Here is a 27914-nt window from a genome sequence, read left to right on the forward strand (position 1 = left end):
TCTCTGTGTGGAGGCTCGCCTGGCGCCTTCATTACATATCTTTAGGCGCCAGGACAAAACAATTCTCTTCAACATTTGGCTGATGAACATTCCACGGATTTAAAAACGCGTTTGTGGGAACAGGGTTGTTTTTGCTGTATTCTGTATTCTCATTTTTTTGTTTCTGTTGTGAACCGAACTGGGATGAAGGGCAGTATGCAAAATCGATTGATTGATTGATTATTATGGGTCTGGTACGCAAACCTTCCTGCTGTACAGGACTAGCCTTGTCAAACACCTGCAATGACTTCATAAAGGCCAAGGCAATATGCCAGGTTTCTGCTGCTTAGCCCAGGATGAATGCATAGCTGGAAGCCAAACATTTAAACGCTGCTGCCTTCCAGACTTGCTGCCTCCAGCGGTATAGAACACAGAGCTCATGTTTCCAAAAGCTGGCAAAACAAAGTTCTGCTTTATTCCACTGAGTGGGCATGGGAACTTGTGCTGCCTCCAAAGGCAGGTAAGCAAGTCGTATTGGAAGCCACAGAGATGATGATGATGATGGTAATAATAATAATAATAATAATAATAATAATAATAATAATAATAATAATAATAATTTATTTATTATTTATATCCCACTCATCTGGCTGGGTTTCCCCAGCCACTCTGGGCATCTTCCAACAAAAGATTAAAATACAATAATTCATCAAATATTAAAAACTTCCCTAAACAGGGCTGCCTTCAGATGTCTTCTAAAAGTCAGATAGTTGTTTATTTCTTTGACATCTGGTGGGAGGGCGTTCCACAGGGCCGGCACCACTACTGAGAAGGCTCTCTGCCTGGTTCCCTGTAACTTTTTTTCTCGCAATGAGGGAACCTCCAGAAGGCCCTCAGTGCTGGACCTCAGTGTCCAGACTGAACGATGAGGGTGGAGACGCTCCTTCAGGTACACTGGGCCGAGGTCATTTAGGGCTTTAAGGGTCAGCACCAACACTTTGAATTGTGCTCGGAAATGTCCTGGGAGCCAGTGAATATCTTTTAGGGCAGGTGTTATATGGTCCTGGTGGCCGTTCCCAGTCACCGGTCTAGCTGCCGCATTCTGGATTAGTTGTAGTTACCGGGTCACCTTCAAAAGTAGCCCCACGTAGACCATGTTGCAGTAGTCCAAGCGAGAGATAACCAGAGCATTCACCACTCTTGCAAGACAGTCCACGGGCAGGTAGGTCTTAGCCTGAGATCCATAAAACCCCACATGAAGCATTGTGGACACCCTCCCAAACACTATAAAGCAAGAGTATTTTTGCAGGTCTCACCTAAGAACGTAAGACAAGCCCTGCTGGGATGCACTTATGAATCCCAGGAATATTGTCTCTGACACAAGTAGCTAGAACATAGCCATTAGAGATTCATAGAGTCCTCTAGTCCAAACCCCTGCAGTGCAGGGATTTCAGCAAAAGCATCAATGACTAGCAGCTATTGGTAGCCTCACCTTCCATGCTGTCCAATCCTCTTCTAATGCCATCCAGGTTGGTGGCCATCATTGCACCCTGCGGGGTAAAATTCTCTTGTAAACGTTGTTATGAAAGAGCAGCAGTTAAAACCATTCACAAAACCAGATTGGGAAATATTAAACAATTTTCAGGCTGTGAAGGCGGGGGTCAGATGGACCCCACTGTGCTGGGCCCGGGGGTTAACCCGAGCCGCGCGGTCCAGGACCCGAATCCAAGGATTCCGTAAAGAGTCTGTCCGACAGGGCCAAAGGTCAGGCACACGGTCTCAGGCAGGTTCCAGCAAGCAATAATGTTACTCCCCCAACCTGGGGCAGGGTCCAACAGCCTTTTATATTTGCCGGGGTAACGGCCAGTCCTGATCCCCCGGTGACTCACCTCCCTGTTTTGCCCAAAGACCAGAACTCCTCTTGCGAGTACTTAGGTCTCTCCTTCTCTCAGACCTGAGTCTCTGCAGCTTGGGAGATGTTGGTAGGTTACTAGACCCAGAGGCCGCCTCAACCTCCCCTGACCAAACCGGTAGTGGAGCAGGTGTAAGTGATTGCCCAGCTGAGGGCAACGAGGTAATTCCCGCATCTGGAGCCAGGGAAGGCTGAGGCCCCTGACTCGGCCCAGCTGGTGTTTGTTGCAGGGGATCCTGTGCAGACTGGGGCTCTTCAGGATCAGGCCCCAGACTTGGTTCAGATGCCTCCTGAGGCAGAGGATCCGGTGCGGACTGAGACTCCTCTGGGTCCGGGTCCGAGCCCAAGCACAAGCCCGAGTCCCAGGCCATTACACCCACAAATCCACTGATTTCCCCCCTCAAGTAGAGATGGTGGGTCAAGAATTCCTCAAAGAGTTTTTTAGGGGGCACTGTGAGATGGGGAGGGATAAACAAAATATTGTCTCCTTATTGAAGATTGGATGCCTCCTACTGGATCAAAAGTCCACGTGCTTGCATAAGGCACCAGTTGAATATGACAAGTAGTGGGAAATAGAACAGGTTGTAGATTCTCTTAATCTGGGTAAACCTCTATTGAGAATTAAGGTAGGATGCCCTTGTTCTCCCATCACATCTGGAGGGGACTCCTTAGATAAAGTTGTCTGGGGATTGTGACTAAGGTCTCCCACTTTCCAGAAGATGGTTTCACACTGCTTTTTCAGAAGGAACAGCTACTTCTATGGCAAAAATGACTTAATCAAGCGTATGATTAGAATTACTATGCAGATTCTGTTCTCTCCAACACTGTTACTCGGCTTCAATTGGCCAAATGGGGAAGGAAGCAACTTTTGATAATTTCTCTTCTTTGCAGTCCTCAAAGCCCCCTAAATCTTTTTCAGAAGACTGTGGCAGATTTAGAGGTGATGCATGGAAGAGTGGGAATGCTCAAAAATCTCTTCCCTCCCTCTTCTGCTGGCAAAAGGCTTACCATCAGCAAAGCCGTTAGATGCAACCGTACAGGCACTTAACATTAAACCTATCTCACTTAAGAATAGGACTTGCTTCCAAGCACACATATGTAGGATATTAAGGGCTTCTTCCCACTTTGATTTACCTTATTTCTTCCTCATGGGTCATTTCTCTTCACTGATTTCTTGAAATCACACAACCAGAGTCATTTAAATATTAAATACTTTAATTGTTTAAGTGTTAGCCAGCACACATAATAAGCACTGAGTGAAAATTACAAAAAAAGAAAATAGTATATCTTATATGGGAACCAGCAGCAGATAATGAAACATAGATAGAACTGAATACTTGTAGCAATCAAGCTCATACCAAGTTAACATTATATATAAAAACAATGCTAGAACAAATCACTCACCATGATTTTTATAGGATTCACCAAAACTCTTAACAAACCTTTTTCAAGACATCACAACTTTTTGTGCCTTTCTACAAGCATACCATTTTCTTAATATAATGGACAAGTGAACACATGTTAAGTGACTTCACACAAGTGATGATTTAGCCATAGCTACATGGCATCCCATTCCACTTAAAGTAATACCACAGGTCAGTGTAGAACAATCATCATCATCATCATCATCATCATCATCACCACCATCGTCACCATCATCCAGAAAGTTACAAGAGAGGTAGAAGTGAGATTTTTGCAGGTTTCAGACCCACAATTGTTTCCAGATACAATGAATCAGCACCTGAACTGACCAGCGGTAAAGTATCTTACAGCAACTGACCTCTCTGTCAACATGTTTCAGTTCAAACTAGCCAATCTATCAAATCACAATAGTTTTTTTTCAATTATGTAAGCAGCGTGTACACATTTTTACCATTCAACAAGATTGGCTGAAGATACACAAGGTATTAAACAGCATAGTAAAATAGTATGTCTTCACATTATCTATAATAAAAACAAATTTAAGCTTCTCTTCCAAAATGCACTGGAAATGGTCTCATCTGAAAGAAGGCTTATGTTTCTGCACACCACAGACATTCTGTACTCACTTGTTTTGAGCTGACCTCCTGCCCAGTATACAGCCATCTCTTTTTCTTATCAATTTTGCCAACAAGTACAATAATTTATAGTTTATTTGGCAAAGCAGGCAAGATATATTACTAATTGTTGCAGTTTTGTTAAACGTTTCTCACCAACCAGCTAAACCTGTCCATAAGCTGAATAAGTAACTTAACACTTTTTTCCACTCAAAACTGTAGTATTGCTATTAAGTTTAACAAAAAAAAAACACCACCCACATTTTTCTTTAAAAAAATGAAACCTAGAACAAAAAAATTGACTTTTAAAATTACTTACAAGATGCTACGAAATTCTGTTGTAAAAGCACTTACAAGTACAACTATTCATTTTCGTAATTTTATATAAATGTTTACCAAAAGTTTAAGTGTGCTGGTGATTAAGACCCATAAAACCATGCAGGGTACAATTTCAAGCTGGGTTTCCAGACAGGCGAGTAAACACACACACACACACACACACACACACACACACACTTCTCAAAAACTTGTAAATTTGCAGGCTGACTAGGTGTCTACAGTAGAATATTTAGGCTTAAATGAAAGCAGTCTGTTTTCCTCATTCTAAAGGTGCATTGTTGTTTTTTTACAGATAATCCTGTTTCTAGCATTTATTGGTGCAAAACATTAAAGGAAAACCAAACACCATCAAACATAAAAATAGGTAACTAAAACAATGGTCAATAAGAACCATTAAAACCAAAATAATGTTATCTAATTAGTTTTGTCCATTCACTGTAGATATTATTATAGCCAAAGTTCAGAAAAAAATGAAAAGTATTCCATATGCTCAGTAGAGCTTTGTTCAAAGCAGCAACCCCGTGACAGCCCCATGGGAGACTGTGAATTTTAAAACTAGGCGTTGAGAGTGTTGCTCCAAAGAGGAGGAACGAAAAGCACAAGTGCTTCTGGGCACATGCAAAGCAACCTTTGCCTGGTGAATTCTGTAGCTTTAGGTAACAGAAGATCAGGGTGTTTTTTTAAAAAAAGGGGAAATGGATCCAGATATTGGTCGGTGGTCTTCTGTTTACAGAATTAAACACTTTCCTGCTAGAAAGGATCTGCCGAGTTGGGTGATCCTTTGGAGCAGCTAGGGTGGGAGCAGAGGGGATGGAAGGAAATCATCTTCCCGCTATCGAATTTCAATTTGCAGAAGGGCTCCTCTGGAGCCAAGCCATTAATGCACTACTCACTTTGTATCTCATCCTAAGGCTAAATGTTGCAACATTCTAGTAGCATTTTGTCTGCAAATAAACAAGCCCTACATAAACAAAATGCCAAATAATAAACCAAACTAGACTCACATTTAGCTTTATGGCCATCTGCTACTCTTCTCAGTTTCCAACATCCCAGCATAAGGTAACAACAGAACTCATCTTCACAAAAAGTTTGCAACACACACACACACATGCACACACTTTCAGACAAATCTCTTATTTTAGATTAGGAACCTCTAAATTTTGCATATCTAAGCTGCATAATAATTTAACACACCTGATATCAGAGTGCTCACAGGGCAAGTTTAGCAGGAGCTGTTAGCTGGGACGTCACAGTGTGCTTTATTTGGAGCATTGGTACATATTGACATGAGTCAGAAGGGGCAAGAACTGCATTGGTTCTGAGCATGCCTTATCTTCCAGCTTAACGTGTATAGGCGAAGTTCAGGATTAAAAGCAATGCAACTGTTCTGTATCTCCATGTGAAGAGCCCATGTATTGATTCTACAACACATGTAAGTGCATGCCCTATGTGGCATTAGTACCATGTGACCACCAGCCAGCTGAACTTAATACTGCTAGAAAAACATCCGGCACAAATCAATGCAAGTGCAATAGAACTTTTTTTCCACCAGCAGAAAACTGAATTTCAGTTTACATGCATTAAATTTAATTTTATCTTTTGGTGGGCATATGTTATAGCCGTTTTATACTTAAAAAAAAGCCAGCACAAAAGAAAATTAAATGAGAATGGATGCCTTCATAGGCAATATAACTAAAACAGGCACGTTTTATATATTCTAAAGGTAGGGAAACCAATGCTGGAAACTGATTATGAAACATTCATACTGTAAACTACAGCTATCAAATGCAGCTTATTATAATCCCTTTAAATATATTGCTTGGTTGCAACAAAAAGTGAGTACACAGTTATATTTTATCTTTTAAGACTTCGAAAGGCACATTACTTATAACCACCAATTATAACCACAGTTTTAAACAGTTTTCACAAATTAATAACTCGAAGTGTCTAATACACCCATTGCTACAAAGCAGTCCTGGAGAAGTACCATGATTTGGTCAACAGAAAAAAAAGGAAAGACTACCAAACCACTGTTTCTAAACACAGTAAGATTGTTAAGAGTGAAATATGATCAACTCCTCACACTGTGAACTAATTCTAATCCACAAAGCATATATGACCTCATGACATTTAGTGCAAAATGCACAAAGCATAATTTCTCACCAATAACCAATACAAAGGCTGAAAATACCAAACGAAGAAAATGGCACTTGGATTATTATGCCTTTCAATGATTCCTGCTTTTTTAAAATGAAGAGGGAGAGCATGAGGTATCTGCAAGTTCCTGCTACACACACCTTACAGTCCTTTTACTCATTATTACATTTCCTCTAAACATTCACAAAGTCAGGCTCCTTTTTGCTTTACTGCTCCTTTTGTGCCAGCATTTGGTGGGAGGCAGACTGGGTGAAGGTTGCGCTACGCATTGTCACCACAGCTATAGGTGGCTGCCTAGTGCTTGCCTGTCTCTGCTCGCTTCTCAGCTAAACAGGAAGTGGCTGGGAGGGGGCAGAGTTTGACCTAGACAGGCCAGAGGTAGAACTTCTTCATTACCTGTACACAACAGGGCTCAAAGCTGGGCCTGGGGAGAGAGATTAAGTACATTTATGACAAATCCATTAATTACACTTCCGGGAGCAGTAGCCAATTTAACAACTTAGTAAGCAAGTAAAATCCGCTCCAAGCACTCAAACTAGGTTTCTTCTACCAGGGTCCCTCACATTTCCAAAATGGTTCTTTGAACTGAGACAACTGTTCTCCAGAATTTGCCACGGACATATAAAACACACACACGTTACTTGTTTATCAGTACATAGAGGTATTCTCACGTTTTACAAGGTTGTTAAAACATTAATACTCCTAAGTGATAAGAACCCAAACATTAACGCCCCAATCCAGAGATTCCTGTCACACACTGAAGCTCAGCAACATACACGCCCTTCCTATATGAACTAGGGTCTCCTCTCGCCCAATTTGTCAGGGACCAATTTATGTGTGTGCACCTCTTACCCCATTATTTATATGAAGCTGTCCCCAACATTACAGTGAAACTTTTGGACTGGTGCCTCGTCTGTTCCAGTTCTTGCCTTATACATTCACAATGGCCATATAATATATCTGATTGTCCAAGACACAGTATGAAGCCTAATAACGATGGTGATTAAACATACAAAATTTCCTCATGCTAAAAATAAATCAGCCAGCTTTGGTAACCTAGTACAGATTAGTTTTATATAGCTATTCCTACAAACATCCCATCTCCACAAACATTATATACTGTGTATATTTATAGGTTATATATATACACACACATACAGACCCTGAGCAAACATAAGCCTGATTATTAGGTCTTGCAATAGATCAAAACATATATTAAAATAAAGTAAAAATAATATATTAACCATTAAAATAAATACTCAAATCATTAATAGCCATATGTTCATTAAGTGCATAACAAGTTAAATAGTAGTTTTAAGCCACTAAGGCATTGATATATCCATTTCTAAATCTAAACAATTTAATCTCACTGGCTAATGCTTACTATAATGCAATACTTAATGCTACACATTTATAACTCCTTTTTATTTTCTTTCAGAATCAACAGATTCTGTTGTTCTACCACACTTATGGAAGCTGAAGTTTTGATTAGTGCAGCTTGACACCTTTGTTGCTAATACACCTTCCAACACTCCTTCCAGATTTAACGCAACTAACATGAGCTGCTGATTTAATGTAACTACTGTGAGCCAGACCACTGGCAATTTCGTCCTCAGCTCCTGACAATGCCACAATAAATGTGCATTATTAATTATCAGTGTGAAACAAACAGTATTCAGTAATGACTTTGGCACTTAAAATATTAGCATTACAAAACCGAGGAATGAAGTGGCACTGTGTGTTCGATTGGTATCACAATTAGCTTCGCCACTTGCTAGTTTCCTAGTTAATGGCTTGAGTTACAGCTTTGGATTGGTGGCCAAGAATATGAACTACTATTCCTTGTCTCCACTTAAGCTGACCCTTTCTATTTTACACCCTAGACATATACCACCAATATTAAGACTGCTGCAATACTACTACAGAAATGCATGTTATCTAGGCTTGAATCTCAGCAGTGAAAACGCAGCACAGATCCACTAGACTTGCTGGAAGCCTGGCGTATTTTCTACACTGCTGCAATTACTTGGATGCATTCACTGTATGACCTGTGGAGGCAGTTCGTGGTTCTCTCTCTTGTTTTCTTTGTCATCATGCTCCACGATGTCCTTCACTTGCAAGCTGCCAATGACAGGACAGAGCTCTTGCAAGGCCCTTTCCACTTCTTCTTTTTTTGCTGGCGTGTTCATTGAAGTTTTCGACAGGGTCATCTGAAGAGCACACCATAAAGCTGTACGTGCTTTTCGTGTGAAGAAAGCCAAATCTTTAATGGCAATGGCCAGAGCAAGGACATCTATAACAAAACCAGCATAGCATCATTTACAATTTCAAGAGGGATGTTTCTCCCCAATACTGTAATATAGAGTCTGCTAACGTTTTCAAAGAACCAGCCTTCGGATGTGAATATTTTATTTATTTTTATTTCATAAAATTTATATTGCTTGATGGTAAAAAAAACCAACAAACCTCAAAGCGGTTTACAAAAAGATAAAACAAGAAAATCAAGAAAGAATTGCAACAGTACTTTTAAACATATGAAAGTTAAAATGCTAAAACAGATTAAAATTACCTCAATTTCCTACGCATCTGGGTAAGCTTGTCTAAATAAGAATGTATTTAGCTGACAAGAGTGTGGTGAAGTATTTCACTGCCAAAAGTATGCATTAAGGACTTTCCAAATCCATACCACATCATTAAATAGATGCACAAACAGTCCGTTAGTGATATTTTCATGCATTTAGGGCATAGGACTTAAGGCGCATGTTTCTGCAGGAGACTGTGTTGTAAGCAACACTACAAATGAACATTTGAAGATTCTGCTGCAGGACTGAGGAAACCTTTCATCCTGGCAGCTGGATCTAAAGTATGCTGCAAAAAAATGATCCTGGCCAATCCAAGCAGGGATTGGTTTCAATTGGAAGCCCCTGAGTGGAACCAACCTCAGTGAGGTTTGCATTTGGCATCAAATTTAAAAAGCAGTGAATCACAAGCCCCACTTGCCAAAGAACAATCAGGGGTTGCAGCCTTGCCTTTATCTGCCTCACACCTGAGCGGGGCTTCAGGAAAAACAGTTGCAGGCCAAATTAGATCCCCCTTCAGGTTTAATTAGGCCTTTGGGCCGGAAGTTCCCCTCTGCTTTACTTTTGTATTCAGCATCAACATTTACATCAGCAGGATTGAGACCTCAGTTACTGAGTCTTCCTTGAATATTTAATGCTTGGACATAAAATAACACTGAAGTTTTACAATTCTATAACAGAATGAACCACCCATTTTCTATTTGCTATTTGAACACACCTGTCACAAGTTTTGACTCAGGATCTCTTGTAAACAAAAACAAAATGCCTCTCTGGAGTAACCTACTTTTCTCATGCATCCTGATAATTTTAAGAAGAGCAAAGAACTATGGGGTAATAAATATGACGTGTCTAATCACAATATTGGCATTTACATGTCATAAAGCAAAGAGCTACGTGGTAATCTGTGTCTCAGTTCTAGAAGGACCTTCTTCAGGATTTTTGTTGACTGAGAAGAGGTCTCTGATGAAACTCCAGATATGAGAGCTGTACTAAAATACATTACAAATACAAAATATAAATCCAGACACTTTGCACCCAACCAACTAAACCTGACAGTAAACAAGCAGCAGCCTCTCAAAGCGGAAAGTTGCCACTTCAGCAACTTTCCTTGTACTGTATCATGATGTTACATGTTTTCTCTTTGACCAACCACCACAAGCAAGAAGATGCATAATGTTGCAACATTATGAGATGAAACAAGTTATATTAGAAAAGAAGGAACTGCAACAAAATGTATTCCTGCTTTAGCGAGTTGGACTTAGATGACCCTTGGGGTCCCTTCCAACTCTACAATCCTATGATCCTACCACTAACCCTAAAAAGGAATTATCCTAGATCATGGGTAGGCAACCTAATGTCCGGGGGCTGGATCCGGCCCAATTGCCTTCTAAATCTGGCCCGCGGACTGTCCGGGAATCAGCGTGTTTTTACATGAGTAGAATGTGTCCTTTTATTTAAAATGCATCTCTGGGTTATTTGTGGGGCAAAGGAATTTGTTTATTTATTTTTCAAAATATAGTCTGGCCCCCCCACAAGGTCCCTCAGACAGTGGACCGGCCCCCTGCTGAAAAAGTTTGCTGACCTCTGTCCTAGATCCAGCCACCTGGCACAGGGCTTTGAGGCCTCTTGTAGGAGGCAGTGGGATGGGTGGGGAAATGTCTACTCTAACATAACAGGAACATAGAACGTCTTATATAGAGCCAGGCCACTGTTGCAGCTTAGTACTGTGTACTCTGATGGGCAGCAGATCTCAAGGGTTTCAGACAGATGACATTTCCAGTCAGACCTGGAGATGCTGAGGACTGGTCTTGGGATCTTCCGCATGCAAAACAGCTGCTCCACCCGTGAACTATGACTCTGCCCCCTAATGCCTGCTGTAACAATGTGATCACTCATAAAACAGAGTAGGCTTTTCACTTCAGAATGCAGATTTAACCAAAACCCATATTAAGATTTTGCTCTCTGAATGGGAACATTACTCCAAAAGTCCGTTTTGCAGGTGCCACAAAGAAATTACAGTGGTACCTCAGGTTAAGTACTTAATTTGTTCCGGAGGTCCGTACTTAACCTGAAACTGTTCTTAACCCGAAGTACCACTTTAGCTAATGGGGCCTCCTGCTGCCGCCATGCTGCCGGAGCATGATTTCTGTTCTCATTCTGAAGCAAAGTTCTTAACCTGAAGCACTATTTCCGGGTTAGCGGCGTCTGTAACCTGAAGCATATGCAACCTGAGGTACCACTGTACTTGCCTTTTTCATTGTTGTAACGAGATATTCCTTGCCTCTGATGATTAGCAGCATTAACAATCTCATCCTTGCGCCTTGCTTGGGTAGCACAGATGGCTTCCAAATGACATCTCAAAGTGGCAGATATGTTACCATGGACAGGATGACCACAAAGCCGTTCCATTTTCCCAACTAAAGTGTGTACCTAAAAAAGAAGAATACTTCATTAGGGTTTTTAATACTTAAAAACAATCAGATAGCCAAAATCACGTGACAGCAGCTAGGCACTTCACGCTGAATGTGAGAACGCAGCTAATCTAAATTTAGTAGAAAATATTTTGGAGGAGAAGCAGTTAAAAGCAATTCAGCCATGAATAGAAGTGACACTCCTCATTGCAGCATGAGAAACATAAAACTATGTTATGAAATTACTGGCAGGCAGGGAAAGCAGAGGAAGCAAGGAAAACAGTGAAGTGGCCCTTCAGGGTTTAAGCATCCAGCCACCCTCATTTGTATTGTACATTCATTTATATTTCTATCCTACCTTGCCTAAGCTTGAAGGAACACACAAAATAGCCACTTTAAACCAGAACCCCAACAGTTCCCAAACTCCTTTTTAAGATGAGTCTTCCAACCCCTTCTAAAGGCCTTCACAGTTTTTCTTCCTCTGGAAGGCTGCTGCCCACCTCAGACTGGGCTAACATAATTTCTCAAAAACGCGACGAAGCAAAGCATCAACCAGATCTTGGGTGAATGTGCTTACTCTCGCCTGCTCCCGGAACTGGTCCACAATCAGACGATCCACTCGGGAAGGCTTGTCAGGAAGGCGGGAGAAGGGAGCGTTATTTGAGCTGGATACCTGCTTCCCTGGGAAGTTTCTGGCCAGATCTGCCTCTGCCTGAAGAGAAAGCAATAGAATTAATGGAATATGTTGCTCTCTATTGCTTTTCCCCATGCTCCCCAGTTTCCTACCATAAACCCCAAAAAGCCTACAGACAAAAAAACACTCGGGCAGTGAACAACAGGCACTATGCAATCATTCTTGGCCATATAAGAAGGCAATTTCAGTCTTGCCCCAGTCCTCCTGGAAGCTGGAGACAATGAAGAAGCCATGCAGATTATGTTATCCAAACTAGGAAAAAGATTTGTCAGGCTGGATATAGTCCCCAGTCGTAAGTTTTCCCACCTCTCCACAATGTTACCAGTAATGCTATTAACATAAAAGCTAATGTCACTATTAACTTCCCCTAGGTTTCACCTTACTAGAGACTATGTTACCTTTTTGCGTTCCCTCTCTAGTGCTCTCCACTGTTCATAACAATCTTCTAGATGACTATGAAGCTCATTTGCAGCTCCACTGCGATGCTTTGGAGGTCTATAGTGGTTAAGACGTGGTGGAAAGGCCAAGTATTGTGCAGGCAAATCTCCACAGAAGAGTTTGTTAAAAAAAGGACTCAAATAGGGTAGGCCATCATAGTGAAGGAGGTCAGCAAGTTCAGACAACGGAAATGGCAATGGAGAAAATGCAACATTAGCTGGTGATGAAAATGTGGGAGGATTAAATGGAGGAAAATTAGGCATATGTTTATAACCAGGCATTAATGGGAAGAGAGGTAGGAAAGAAGGATTGATGAAATCAGACAAATTGCTGCCATTCTGTTCTTCTGTTCTTCTCAATATATCAGGCTGTGTTTGATTTGGGTTTGCATAGCCTGGGTGTGGAATCCAATTATTTTTATGTCTTCTCTCATTCTGCCTAGTTCTCTCATCAGTACTGAACTGGCTTTGCTTTTTATGAAAACTATAGTGTTTCGCAGACTCATTTATGGAATGCTTTTGTGACAGCCACCTGGAGGAAGCATTCGTGGATACTTCACCACAGTATCCCTCTCTAGTAGCTAAGGAATCCTTCTGGGTGTGTCCAATAGGGTTAGGTGGCTTCCTATTTTCATTGCAGTTTGAAAACCCTGAGCTGTTAGGAATGTTAGCAGATATATGTTTCTCATCTTTTCTTGAGTTCAACATTGGGGCCACCTGTGAATAAGAAGGCTGGGCTATAGATGGACTGGTGGAAGATCCACCAGACTGAGTTGAACACCTTGAAGACAACTGAGAACTCATTTGCTTTTGCTTCCCATAAGTTGCAAACGATGTAGCCACCGGATTTAGTATCTTACTATCCAGCCATGTATATCCATTGTAAGATGAATTCATATTCTGTAGTGCTGGCTTAAGAGCCAAGTGATTACAGGATGCTTTCTGATGATGTAAGGACATCTTACATTCAGTATTGCCAAAGTTCCCCTCTGTAGTGATGCAACTGTGGTTATTTTGTGGGTGGTTTTCCTGCAATTTTGCATTCCTTCCTTCTGGAAAGCTATTCTCTTTATTAAGTGGACTGAGAAGGTATGGAGATGAGCAACTAAACTGTTGAGAGTCATAAGCAGCTGGGAAACCTGTATATCTTATATTCTGCTGGATCACTGGATCCCATATTCCATCAGCGGGAGAATTAGACAATTGAGTGAAATATTTGCTTGATCCTTCTGTGTCATTTTTCCCAAGCATGCCTCTTGCATGGTCAGCTTTCTGGAGTTCTTTAGGAGTATTCGTACTATCTTTTATTCTAGTATGAGATGAGAAAGTGCTAAAATCAGTATGGCTCTTCCCATTTCCACTGTTTAACTGATTTTTGTTATAACTGGGTACATTCTGATATGCAAGTCCACCTTGGTGATTGATTCCATTACTCTTAAAAGCCTTGGTTTCTGAATCAGCATTCTTCAAAATCTCATCAGGTGACCAACTACAAGGATCAGAAGTCACAAGCCAGGATCCTATAACATGGAGATCTTCAAGTTCTTTCTTTAGTAATTCTACAGATGTCTTTTGCAAGTTTTCTTCATAAATATTTTGAGTACCAACAAAGTTTGTAGGATCTTCATTTTCCAAGCATTTTGTAGGAAAAAGCCCTGAGAGGTTTTCAGTTTTTTCAAAGTCTGATGACCACACGGGTGGAAATAATCTTGATAGAGAATTCCTGTAACAAACCAACAATTTAGTGCTGAAGACATTTTGTTTCTACAACATAACAGATGAAGCTGCTTTATACATTCAAATCAGTGAACCACCTGCCACTGTATTATCTACATTTAACAGGCAAGAGGTATTTTCCCGCCCACTGGTTGAGAACCCCATTTGCCTCCTCTAACAATCTTTGTGTTCATAAATTCAGAAAAATATGCCATTTATGCTGAAAACATTAAAATGTGAGGATTAATATACAGTGGTGCCCCGCAAGACGAATGCCTCGCAAGACGGAAAACCCGCTAGATGAAAGGGTTTTCCGTTTTGGAGGTGCTTTGCAAAACGAATTTCCTATGGGCTTGCTTCGCAAGACGACAATGTCTTGCGAGTTCCTGCGGGTTTTTTTCCTCCCCCCCTTTTTCTAAGCCGTTAAGCCGCTTATCAGCTGATCCGATCAGCAGATAAGCCGCTAAAAGCCACTAATCCGTCAATGGGCTTGCTTCGCAAGACGAAAAAACCGCTAGACGAAGAGAATCACAGAATGGATTCTTTTCGTCTTGCGAGGCACCACTGTACTCTTTTGCTGAGCTGAATGTCATCTTATGAGTTTTATTATGGTGAAAGAGCAGAACAGCTTGACCTATATAGAAGATCTGGGGGATGAGGTGAAGCAATCTTAGCCTGATATAGAATTGTAGAGTTGGAAGAGACCCCAAGGGTCATCTAGCCCAACCCCCTGAAATGCAGGAATCCCAACTAAAGCATCCATGACAGATGGCCACCCAACCTCTGCTTAAAACCTCCAAGGAAGGAGAGTCCACAACCTCCATAGGGAGACCATTCCACTGTCAAACAGCTCTGACTATCAGAAAGTTCTTGCTGATGTTTAGTCGGAATCTGCTTTCTTGTAACTTGAAGCCTTTGGTTTGAGTCCCACCCTCCAGAGCATATCTGCTTAGATTACCTAGGAGACCTTTCCTGCCAGCTAAGGCCAACTGCAGAACCAGGGGGAGATTATTATTATTGTTGTTGTAATCGTGGCTGGACAGGGAAGGGTTAAATCTCCGCTCCCCACAAGCTAGTTTGATTAAAATTACCCTCTGTGCCTTATATTACATTTTTTAAACCCTGTTGTGTGTAGTTGCTAAGAACTAACTCTGACCCTTAGAAGCAGACCAAATAGGCTGATTTTACAGGAATGTTATTTGTTATTCTACAGGGTATTAATTGTTTTATTAGGAATAGCAGGCCATAGAGTGCTGCCCTATGTGATCAGTGAACGTATTCTTTTTTCTTTTTCTTTTTTGAGCTCTGAAGGAATCTCACTCCTAGTTCTGAAGTGGTTGGCATTTGAAGTGCCATCTGCTGGTGGAGATAGGCATTTATTTACCAATTTAGGCGGCTACAGCAAAAGAAAGAACCATTTAAACAAGTCCAACCTGCTTCTTTTCCTACAGTTGTCTAGATCGAATAAGGCTCTGGCTGCCATCCTTGAGTGCTATTGAATTCAATCTGATATTCTGAAGGACTCCTCTAGACAACCTGTTTAGCAAGGCCAAGAGGGGGGGGGGTCTTATCAGAGGGGCAGCCTCCATATACACTGCCCAAGCTTGTGTCCAGCGGAGGTCTCTTCAGACAGATGGGTGCCAAACTCCTGATCTGCTCACACCCAACTTACAGAGAATTTAGACTACATCTGGGCTTCATTGAGCATTTGTTCTGATTTGTCTGTGATATGACAATGAGCGTTCATCCTGATTTGCTTGCAAAGTGTTTACATGTCTTGCCATTAACCATCTGTTAATCTCCTACTTTTCAAACCAGTTTCCCATCACCTTATAAACAGCAAAAGTCTGGCCTTTTTAAAGTGGATGGGTTGTGCTTTAATTCATTTTGATTGTGCAAACTTAGGGCTTGTTCACACTTCTGCTTGTGCAGCCTCTTTCCCCTAGGAAAACCCGTTGCTGATCGTCGAACCAAAACGTACGTCCATCGTTTTTCCTTTAGCTTGATGTTTCTTCTGATTTAGTGGTAAACTGCAGGTTTTCCCAGGGACAGTGTCAGGGCAAATGAAAAAATGCTCTGAAAGCACGGGACAAATGGAAAACCTCTTGGATCCACGGAACAAGGAGAAGTGTGTACAAGCCCTTAAAAGTTTTGATATGCCCTTGAATTCCTTCCGCTAAAGACTTAAACGTGCTTAGGATCAAGAGTTAGCAAAGGTAAGGAGAGAACAGTTTTCGTGAAGCTTATAGGCGACCTTAAAATAGATATTTATATAAATAGTCATCAGCTTACCAGCCTGTAACAGGTTCTTGCTTGTTTGGCTCCTCCAGGATACTTGTCACTAAGCCAAACATATCAGGGCCATTGCCAGAATAAGATAAATTTTCCTGTGTTCTGAAAAGAGAGATAGTTGAGTATCACCTGTACCAAGAATCTAAGAAGAATGAGCCTTCTAAATGAAGTACCTTTAGTTTAGGGGGTTTTTTCAGAGCAATATTTTCATGTTACTGAACAGTTCCGTAAGCCACCTCAACCTTGGTGGAGGCAACATAAAATAAATAAGGTAAGCAGAATAAATACCGTAATTAATAAAAGCATTTGGGAAACTGACAAGCAATATTTACTGAAATTAATAAGCACCTCAAATATGAAAAAGCTCAAGTATTACCCCGCTTGGCCTTATCAAGATCAGAGAGCCACTAATGCACGGGAAATTAGAAACACTGTGTGTAGCGGTGAGGTAATAGGATGAGATGTGAGAATGTAACTAAAACAGGACAAGTTAACTGTCTTCCATTGTATCTTTCCACCACTTTTAAAGCAGGAGAGAACAACATGACCAAATAAAGAATCTTGTTCTGTTTTTAATCTTATACATACTAATCCCAGCATAATCACACTCCCAAATGACAGGAACGAAGAAAGGGTATGTGCAGAGATTCTAAGCCAAACAAGCCATAGAGTAATCTTGATTTTAGAAAATGCATAGAAATGGAAAGAAGCAAAAGAAAACCAGACCAAAATCAGCAAATTAGAGCTTGCAATCATTTTCATAAGCAAACAAGCCGAAGTCAGACATTGTGATGTAAATTCAGCACCAGTTTGATAGCAGATCAGTAAATAAAAAAGACAGAAAAAGAAGCAACAGTGAGCATTGTGCACAGTGTACTATGAAGTCTCACAACCTGGTAAAATTAAAATTAACTCTCTTCTTAACCTGGCTTCTCTCCAACTTATTACTTCATTAGGCAAAAAGCCGATATAACTCCTGCTAATTGCTTTAATATGGCATTTTAACAATGTCACCAAGCAATATTAAAACTGGGATACAAACATCAAGCAAGGAGACTTGATTCATCAGAACAGCACATGGAAATAGGTAACTTCACTGTATTACTTATATCAAAATATTGCTCACAGAAAACTTGTGAGACATGCAATAAGTCTAAATATAAGGGATTAGTTCTGAAAATGGAAAGGATATGTTTCCTAAGTCACTCTATTTACTGCATTAAGCTGTATCATCATGCACTGTCCGAATTACAACTGAAACGAAGTTGGCCATACATTACAGGAAAAATATGTTTTATTCTGTAGCAATATCTTCACCGCAAACAATTAAGTAATGTTAGGGAAGAGTACTATATAAAGCTTTGCTGACAGGTGTACCCAGTAGTGTAGGAAGGCAGGGGAAGTGTAAGGGTGTACCCAGGGTTCATCCATACTTCTTGTCCCACTCCTTTCCCTTGGAGAAAACCACTCTTTAGAAGCTCAATTGGAGCAAACAGCAATTTGAGATTTTCCTGGGAAAGGAGCAGGGCAAGGGGGAAACTGCTCAGATCAGTGCTTTCTAGGCACAGGACAAGCACAAGTGCGAACCAGGCCTCTATCAATCCATTTGTAGATTTCTAGAAAGAACCACAAGGTGGCAATCACTTCATACCTTTTTTTGGTGCAGCCATGTAATGGGGCAATAGCATTGGCATCATCTCCACATGTTGACCAGCTACTGTAAAACTGGGGAGACTCCACAGTGGACGGTGTGTTAGTTATTCCTCCAAACAAAGGAGAGAAGAGCTGTGTGTCCATTTCTTGCTTAGTGCGGTTTACCTGAGTTGAAATTCAAGAGGGAGACATTTTAAGGGGAAAGAGCTTTTTACACGCCAAATGACCAGACAAGCTCACTTTGTTGCCTTCCCTTTTGATATTAGAAAATGAAACAAAATAAAGTTATTCTTGTCATTACTGTTTTACAATAACGAAGCATGGGGAAAAGGTACAAGTACAGGCAGTTATGACATGCAATGCCTTGCTTAAGAAGTGTACTCACAGATCAACACAATCACACCACATTTTGGTAAAGCGTGTATGTTCCTACAGAGCTATTAACTGCACATATGGGAGCCTTCTGAGCAACAGGAGAAAGAAAATAATAGAGCACAAATGAGACCTAGAGCAAGACTATATTCACCAGTGGGCACAGGGAGAGTGTCAGGTCAACACAGCCCTCCCTCCCAAAATTTAAGAATAGTACAGTGGTGCCTCGCAAGACGAAAAGAATCCGTTCTGTAATTCTCTTCGTCTAGCGGTTTTTTCGTCTTGCGAAGCAAGCCCATTGACGGATTAGCACTATTAGCGGCTTTTAGCGGCTTATCTGCTGATCGGATCAGCTGATAAGTGGCTTAGCGGCTTAGAAAAAGGGGGGGAAAGGAAAAAAAAGCCAGCAGGAACTCGCAAGACATTGTCGTCTTGCGAAGCAAGCCCATAGGAAATTCCTTTTGCGAAGCACCTCCAAAACGGAAAACTCTTTCGTTTAGCGAGTTTTCCGTCTTGCAAGGCATTCGTCTTGCGGGGCACCACTGTACTGCATTCTCTCACAGCTACCATTGTTCAAGAGAGTGTGACTTACATGCTTAAAAACGGGGACATGTAATGCTGTCCCCATCCTGCCTTACCCTATTGTCAGAGAATACAGAGTACTCTGTGCGAACTACAACAAATAACCAGCTGGTAAACAGGACTGCATTTATGCTTCATGTAAAATGTTCAGCAGAGTTAAGATGTTGAATTGCATGGAATGAAGCAAAGTAACATTTACTTGTTTTTTGCCTAGAAAGACTTCTTACTGTTCAGGGAGAGCCTGCAAAATGCATTTGGGCACCAGAAGAGAACCTCCAGGCTGCAGGCCTAATTACCTTTCCCCAATGTGGTAAAAAAAAAAAAAAACACACACACACTCTCACCTATTGATTACCTGACATCAGGCACTAGACTGGTGAATCTGTGGTACTAAAATGCAATAGAATTAGGAGCACACTTTAAGTTCACTCCCAAGTCTTCATTTTTCTGCTGCCCCCACCTCCAAGACAGAAAAAGGTGGCAAACTCAAAAAACCAATGGATTCAAGCTGAAAGAAATAATCAGGAAAGCACATGGTGCATTCCTGACTCGTCATTTTCAGTTGCTGCAAGTGAAGCCGAGTCATCAGACACCCATCCTATGACACCAAGTGAATAACAGGTGAGTGGTCCTGCTCACTTGTCAAGCTGGAATGCAGAGTGAGCCAGTTCCAGACCTGGCCCACCAGCTGGATCCAACCCCACACCTCTGAATTAGAGTGAAAATAAAAATATACCCTAAGAATTAACAAATAGGGCCTGCAACTAAAGGTTGCAGTCTACCTCATTCTCCTAAAGAAGGATGTTCCTCTTCAGAATTCCAGATGTCCAAGAACACTAGCCTTGTAGTTAGGTCTGAGGGTGCTGGAGGGGCAAGGCATTTCCTCTGCTACACTACGTAATTTCAGGGGGCTCAGGTTTAGCTGCCAACACTGTACTTGAGGAGTTTCCTTGCTTGGCTTCCATGTTAGGCATGAATGATTTGACTTCCTCGGTGGCCAGCACACTCCGGGGGGGCATAGGACAGAGAGAATTATCAGTTCCTCTTTGGTCAGCCTACTGTATTTCACTGCTGGCTCCTTCAGGAAACAACATGGAAACAAAGCAGACTGGTGGAGGAAGAGGGACATGATGGCCTGTGCCTCTTCCACCAACCTGTTTACTTGCCTGCATGAATTCCTTGTGGCCGACAATGACCAGGCAACTACCGTATTTTTCGCTCTATAGGGCGCACCGGACCATAGGGCGCACCTAGTTTTTTGGGGGGGAAATAAAGGGGGGAGAAATTATTCCCCTCCCCCGCCCCAAAGAGCAAAGAAGCCAAGACAGCCAGCAGGATCCATCCCACTGACTGTCTTGGCTTCCTCTTTAGCCACGCACAACCTCTCCAGCCGGCAGAGGCTGCCCACGGCTTCGTTTTTAGCCACGGGGCTGGGGCGGGGGAAGCCCGAACTTCCCCCGACCCCAACCCCCAGAACAAGTCCAGGAGCGGCGGCAAACACTGCGGATAGCTGCCCAAAGCTGTGCTCCAAAGGCCTGCAGATAGCTGCCCGAAGCCCGGGGTGCGCAGTGCTGCGCTCCCCAGGCTTCGGGCTGCAGGCACTCCCGCCGCGCTCCGAAGGCTTGCGGATAGCTTCCTGAAGCCTGCATTCGCTCCATAGGATGCGCACACATTTCCCCTTCCTTTTTGGAGGGGAAAAAGTGCATCCTATAGAGCGAAAAATACGGTAATTAAGCACAAGGCTGATTTGCAAACCTATATACATCTATACCTAGCAAGTCATCAGAGCATGTCTATACTACCACACTCTTCCGGGATGGTCCTGCTTCATTTCTGAACTGCTACACACATACACACAACACACCCTGCATTTGCCAGGAGGGCGAATGATTCCTAATAAAATTCTATTTGCTGTGGACTCACCTGTGGCTCATAATGACTGAATGTGGTGCTTTGCTTAACCATATCCTCATTTTCAGTGTGCAGATTCTTGTTTCTAAAATGAGTAGCATTTCCAAACAGACAGAGGTTTGAAGTCTTAACCACAGGTCTCACCTGTCCAAAAATAATCCAGCAATTCAGTTGATAGTAGCTTGCAAAACATTTAATAAAGCTAAACATAATTAAAAGTGAAGTGGCATTCTCCCCAATATTTTGATGAAAAAATCGGCCAAAGTTGTACAAAAAAATGAGAAAACATTCAATATACTATTGTCCTCCTTTCTAAGGCTCAGTTGCTTTCCAACCCAGTAAGAAACATTCCTTGACAGGTACAAATACTTGCTGCTAAATGTGCACCTTGAATTCCAAAACAATCTGTGAAATGCTGTACTAAAGTCTGCAGACTGGCAGATTAAAGACTAAATTACATGTGATGCCTGGCTGTGTGGAGCTTGTCCCAGCCTTTTTACTTTTTACACACACACACACACAATGTGGTTGCATAGGCTACAAATCAAAGTGCAGGGCCAACATGTCTTAAACCCCTTTCCTTTGTGCTCTTTTGGGGACTAAAACCGAATCCCTCCATTTCCCTTTTGCCCTGCAAGAGAAACAATATGGCTACCTTCATTTTTCCAATACAGTGGTACCTCAGGTTAAGTACTTAATTCGTTCCAGAGGTTTGTACTTAACCTGAAACTGTTCTTAACCTGAAGCATCACTTTAGCTAATGGGACCTCCTGCTGCTGCTGCGCCGCCGGAGAACAATTTCTGTTCTCATCCTGAAGCAAAGTTCTTAACCTGAAGCACTATTTCTGGGTTAGCAGAGTATGTAACCTGAAGCATATGTAACCCGAGGTACCACTGTACAGCAACACAAAGCAGCTGAAGTGGTGCTGGAAAGCTCTGCATCATAACTTTGTATCTTGCCAATGGTAAGCCATCTATTTCTTCTTCCTTTCTTCAAATTTATATCACTTATCTACTTCAATTAAACTCTCTTCTTTTATTGTTAGCTTTGTATTTATATATTTTCCTAGTGGCAATGCCTCTACTTGCATTGTTCACTGACACCTACCTACCCACCCACTGACCTCTTAAACTTCACCAAGCCCTGTTCCCCTTACAGCTCACCCCCTGCCCCCTCCTATCACAGCTCACCAAACCCCCACTCCCTCTATTTACACTGAAGTAGCTTGCCTGACTTGCCACTTCTTTCCTCTTCACCCTCTGCTGCTGAAGGTTTCTTTTATTCTTTCTTTTTTTGAGGGAGTGAGCTATCATTGAGCTGCAGTTCGCAATGTCAGCTGTCTATGGCTAAGCGAACTGCAGTGTGACAATATCCTTATGCAAATCTCGGAATATATTGTTCTGCACCATCCCAATCTCCAAGCGATTCCAGGGGTTCCAGGCTCCTACCCAAGGTTTGGTTTACTTGGAATGAGGAACAGCAGACTGTGGTGTCTTTAGGCTGTATGGCTTGCAACCTGAGTCTACGATGCAGGGGCTCACAGCATTAACATCCCAGGAGACCTGGCTTCTCCCATAGTCACAGTCTTGGAATCAAGCAGACATCAAACACGACTCTCCTTTTCTGGCTTCTGCCAGTAGCCTGCTTCTAGCCCAGTTCTCACACACTCAACTCTGGCTCTTGTCCTTCTACCCTCCAGGTGAAAAAGGGGGACCCTCTGACACAAAACTTTGTTAATGTATTTTTAATCTTTCGTTAGAAGCCGCCCAGAGTGGCTGGGGAAACCCAGCCAGATGGGCGGGGTAGAAATGATAAATTATTATTATTATTACTTTGTTATTCTAAGGACCATACTTAGGTGGTAAATAGATGTTGCTATGATCTATATAGGAACACCATCTCTTTGACCAGGAAGCCTCTCGACATGGCCTATAAGGGCCTGTATCTGCTGCTGAGTGAGAGAGACAAATTGGGGATGCACAGGCCAGGTTTTAAAACTTATATTACTTTCCTGTATTAGCAAACTGCAACCTTTCTCTCCACACTCCACTGAGGCAGACGGAAAATTTTCTGCTTCCAAATACGAGTTTTATGGATGGATATAATGGTAGTCAAATTGGGCAGTTTTGAAATCATACAGGAACCATGTGTGCCTATATAATAAATATAAATGCAAAATTATTTGGGCATGTTAAAATTAGTATGTTAACAGTTTTCAGTGTTTTAATTTTCCCTCTTGGAATTTCTTAGAACATATGTTGTTAAGTTATCATGGCCTTAAAATATCTACAAGCATTCCTTTAAAAATAATTTCAAATAAAGCTTTGAATTCATTTGAGTACTTTGGGAAGATGAAGCAACATTCATGCTGCAATCCTATACACACATACCTGAGAGTAAGGTCCATTGAACTCAACGGTTCTTACTTCTGAGTAGACATGTCTAGGATTGTGCCATAAGTGCTGTTAATTTGAGCAGGGAGCAAAATCAAAATTTCAGTTCAAATACCTGCAGCTACTTGGGGAAAAAATAGAAATTATAAGGCATATAAAATTGACATAGTGTATATTTTTAGTTTTATAAAAAAAATAGCCAAACATGCTAAATTAGAGCCAAATCTATTTAGGGCATTGCAAACTTTTCACATTAAAAGTTTTCCAGAAAATCCACATCACTTCCCCACTCAAAAGTGGTTTCAAGTATCTGGTTAACATACCCCTTGACATTTAATCTCTCATGTCTTCAGCATTTTGAGTAAAGAAACTCAGCAACTCACTGTTTAGAGAAATGACACCACCACCTTTCTAACCATACAGCAAATTCAGCTTCTTTAAATGCAACTTTGCAGAAGTTACTCTTTACATTTTACACCTTCCCTCCCCAAATTCAAAGTGCAGGAAGGGGTAGAAATTAAATTCCCCACCCCACTTAAATGTCCAAACAAACCTGAACAGGGTTTATATTACAGTAGTTGCTTCTTGCGTATACACCTTATCATGAACACAAACCCGAGACAGAAAGTCAGGCACAGGCTTTACATACATTCAGCTCTGGTGCAAAATACAATCTAACAGCTATACTGTGTTACATCGCACCTTGTCCAACAGCCCTCAGTGCTGCTATGTGACGCTTAGACATGACAACTCCGTTACTACTCAGATACAGAAACTGTTGCCAGGCTATTGTGTTTCTTCTCCACCCACTGGAGAAGCAGGATAAACAAAGCGAGGAGAATGCGGGGTTGGGTCTAAACACTGACACAGATTCAGAAGAAAAACTAACAGAATTATCAAGTACTGTACTCATATGCTCTAAGAACCACATTTAATCTGCACACAACCAACCCACAGGAAGCCTGATGGTACTATAAAGCCACAATGCATTTTCCAAACATAAATTCCTATTTGGACAGATCTAAAGTGATATGCCTCCCCACAAAAATTTCAGAATGCTAAAGGCTCTGTCTGCCTTTGCAAAAACAAGAGAAACACCGAGCTTACGTTTTTGGCCTTCTTCCTTTACAGCCAGCCTCAGCTGTGCCTGATGTCACTGGAATACCAGTATGTGAAAGTATTATGGGAATTGTAGTTTTCAGACTATTGTGAAATAGCTATAAAGTACAAGGCTCTATTACTGCAGTAACTCCCCAAAAACCTGCAAGAGTTGTCCTATTATACGAACAGAATGAATTGGGAAGGGGCATAAATTAACTATTCTGTTCTCTATGTCTGGCTAGAATGCAGATTCTATGTGAAAAGAGCTCTCTTCTGCTTTCTATCCTTTTAACATTCATAAGAAACAATACAGTACAGTACAGTACTGAGCTAGTACCTAGATGAACCAATGGTATGATGGTGTAAGGCAGTTTCCTACATTCTTAGGAATCTGAAAGACTTGAAAGTGACTTATAGTAGCTGGCACAAAAGTCAAAATTACTTTGGAAATGAAGTGCTATGTCTGTCCTATTAGAAGTAGACTCAAATTGCTGTGCCCATGCTAGTCCCATAAAAAAATACAAAATCAAAAGTAACAGTTGTATAATACCTTTATTGAGATAATAAAATAAGTAGGTTTATAAATTTTTCTTTAGCCCACAGGTCCCATGTAATGCAGAGGTGAAAGTGTATTACCGAAGGAGATTAATTTTAGGTGGTAGAATTAGATATAAAATCAACAGAAGCTGAATTTGGGTAGTGTCATCTAGTGGCTAGAGGGTACTAAACCAGTTCTTTATTTCACTTTGTGTTTTCTGCCTCATGGGTTAACTGTGTGTCCCAGCTAGAACTAGAGACACAATCCAGTTAACTGTTGACTGTCACATTTTCAAAGGGAGAGCAGCTATGCTTCTGTCCTATCATCTTATACACCAAGAGTTATCCAGCCCAGCTAAATAAGCATTAGCAGTTCCCTCATTCCATCTTATTATTAAACTACATTCTGGGATTTCCCCCCCCCCCCCATCTAGCAGACAACAGCTTTTATTCCTTTTTAACGTCTCATTCATAACCCAAACGAAGAGTTTTAATGAACACAAAGCTCGCTTACTTTTGCTTTCTTCATAAAGCCCCAATGAAGGCACTCCCCTACTTTCCCTTTCTTTCTTTTCTTGGATGAGAGAAGGCAATAATACAAAGCCACCCTTTGGAATGACAGGTACGCCGTGTGAGAGGTTAGCAATCCACAAGTCACTGGAAGGCCATGGCTCATTTAAAAGCAAATCCACCTGCTCAAAGACTGCAGTTTGAAACACAGGCCAATTTATTCACTGTGCCAGATTTATATTTTTTATCAGCCTGGCGGCAAGATGCTTTGCTGCCCATCGCTAGTAAGGTAAAGGTAATGGTACCCCTGACCATTAGGTTCAGTCGTGGCCAACTCTGAGGTTGCAGCACTCATCTCGCTTTACTGGCCGAGGGAGCCGGCGTTTGTCCGCAGACAGCTTCCGGGTCATGTGGCCAGCATGACTAAGCCACTTCTGGCGAACCAGAGCAGCTCATGGAAACGCCGTTTACCTTCCCGCCGGAGTGGTACCTATTTATCTACTTGCACTTTGATGTGCTTTTGAACTGCTAGGTTGGATTGAGCAGGGACTGAGCAACGGGAGCTCACCCCGTTGCTGGGATTCGAACCGCCAACCTTCTGATCAGCAAGTCCTAGGCTCTGTGGTTTAACCCAGAGCGCCACCCGCGTCCCGTGAATCACTAGTAGACAACGTTAAATGAGATTGGGGGCGGGCCACATACACCACCATGGAGCTCCTTGGAGAGGTGGTATAAAAATGTAAGAAGCAAATGAATCAATGAATAAATAAATAGATATATGAGGGGAGTAGCAAAGGATATGTGATTACCAGGGCTGGCCCAAGACAGCCCCTGAGTCGAACCACTAAAACATGCATAGGCAACCTTCGGCCCTCCAGATGTTTTGGACTACAATTCCCATCATCCCTGACCGCTGGTCCTGTCAGCTAGGGATCATGTGAGCTGTAGGCCAAAACATCTGGAGGCCGCAGTTCTCAACCTGCAGGTCCCCAGATGTTGTTGGACTACAACTCCCATCATCCCTGACCACTGGTCATGCTGGCTAGGAATGATGGGAGTTGTAGTCCAACAACATCTGGGGACCCACAGGTTGAGAATCACTGTCTGGAGGGCCGAAGTTTGCCCAGGCCCGCACCGAAAGGACACCCCCATCCACCCGCCAGGGAAGGAGGCGGGAGTGAAGAGCAACACCAGGACCCGCTGCCGCTGTGGATTCTGCCGCCTGAGGCGCTCGCCTCACCTTCGCCTCACGGGTGGGCCGGCCCTGACTTCCACTCTCCCGCCCCGCGTCCCCCCCCCTAAACCCAGCCACGGGCGCAAATAGGGTCGCCCCTCTTCCCCTTCCCCGCCGCGCCTCCCGCAGGGCCTCACCTCTGGCCGCCGGATCCCTCCTGAGAGGGGAACAGCCAGAGCACTGGCGCCGTCCGCCACCATCTCCTCCTCCTCCTCCTTTTCCTTCCCGCCTCAGCAACAGGGGCCGGCGCTGGTTGGCTGGACGGAGGAAGTGGGCGGGGCCTGCCGCCAAATTCTTCTCTTTCGCCGCCGCCGCCGGCTCCCGCAAATAGATGGCGAGGGGGCGGGGACGCGTGCGTGCGTGCGTGCGTGCGTCTCTGGCAACTCCGCCCACCTTGACACGCAGCCGGGAACAGCCCCGGCGGCTGCTGTGCGCGCGAAATGCGAACGTTCGAAGCGCCTTTTTCGAACGGCTTGCGCGCGCGCGCCCCTGCCCCCGCTCGCGCCTCGTGACTGAAAAGTCGTTAACGGCCGTTAGGCTAAAACTGCCCAACTGGATAGGGTTGGAAGAAACCATTTTGGTCGCGGGGGAGGAGGAGAAGGGAAAACGGGAATGTAGAGGGGGAAGAGAGCTCATTTTATAAGTTTATACGCATCAATAAAAGTCCTTCCTTTCCCTTTTCCCCCCCGTTCCCACAAGCTTTTTGGGAACTCCTTTTAATGAGGGGGTTGCTGCCGTACTGTCTTTTTATTGTAGCTATTCAAATAATTTTAATAGATTTTATATATTTATATAGTCTTATTTCTATCAATGTTCAATTGTTTTGAGTGATGGGTTTTTAATTTAAAAAAAAAAGTTTTAGCGGTTCTTATTTTTATATGTATGCCCTCTTGAGTCCTGTCCTGGGAGGAGGGAGCGAGGTATAAATAAATAAGAATAATAATTCTCTTTATTTTATTCCACCTGCCCTTTCTATTTCAAATTGAAACCCAATCAAAATGAAAAACAAATAAATAGAAGAAATAGGGAAACTACCAGGGGTGTTGTTATTTTGTGGGATGTTAAGAT

The 27914-nt window shown here is 42.4% G+C and overlaps 1 protein-coding gene across 3 annotated transcripts; it reads right to left on the reverse strand.

Moving 5' to 3' along the window:
* Nucleotides 1-4951: 4951 nt before the first annotated feature.
* On the reverse strand, nucleotides 4952-27160 carry LOC309514841 (meiosis-specific coiled-coil domain-containing protein MEIOC-like). 3 transcript variants are annotated; one of them, XM_082192218.1, is made up of 8 exons: nucleotides 26984-27160; nucleotides 21083-21214; nucleotides 18204-18370; nucleotides 16553-16654; nucleotides 12506-14267; nucleotides 11991-12125; nucleotides 11252-11432; nucleotides 4952-8716 (listed from the first exon to the last, which is right to left on the reverse strand). In XM_082192218.1, exons 1-8 carry the CDS (start codon nucleotides 27044-27046, stop codon nucleotides 8460-8462), a joined length of 2799 nt encoding a protein of 932 aa, XP_082048344.1. In that variant the 5' UTR covers nucleotides 27047-27160; the 3' UTR covers nucleotides 4952-8459. The 3 variants fall into 3 exon arrangements, with proteins under 3 accessions (XP_082048344.1, XP_082048346.1, XP_082048345.1); XM_082192220.1 differs by lacking the exon at nucleotides 26984-27160 and adding an exon at nucleotides 24572-24737; XM_082192219.1 differs by lacking the exon at nucleotides 26984-27160 and adding an exon at nucleotides 23462-24546.
* Between the last annotated feature and the right edge of the window lie 754 nt (nucleotides 27161-27914).

The sequence above is a fragment of the Podarcis vaucheri genome, assembly GCF_965113315.1.
Source record: "Podarcis vaucheri genome assembly, chromosome: 12".
Classification (NCBI taxonomy): domain Eukaryota; kingdom Metazoa; phylum Chordata; class Lepidosauria; order Squamata; family Lacertidae; genus Podarcis; species Podarcis vaucheri.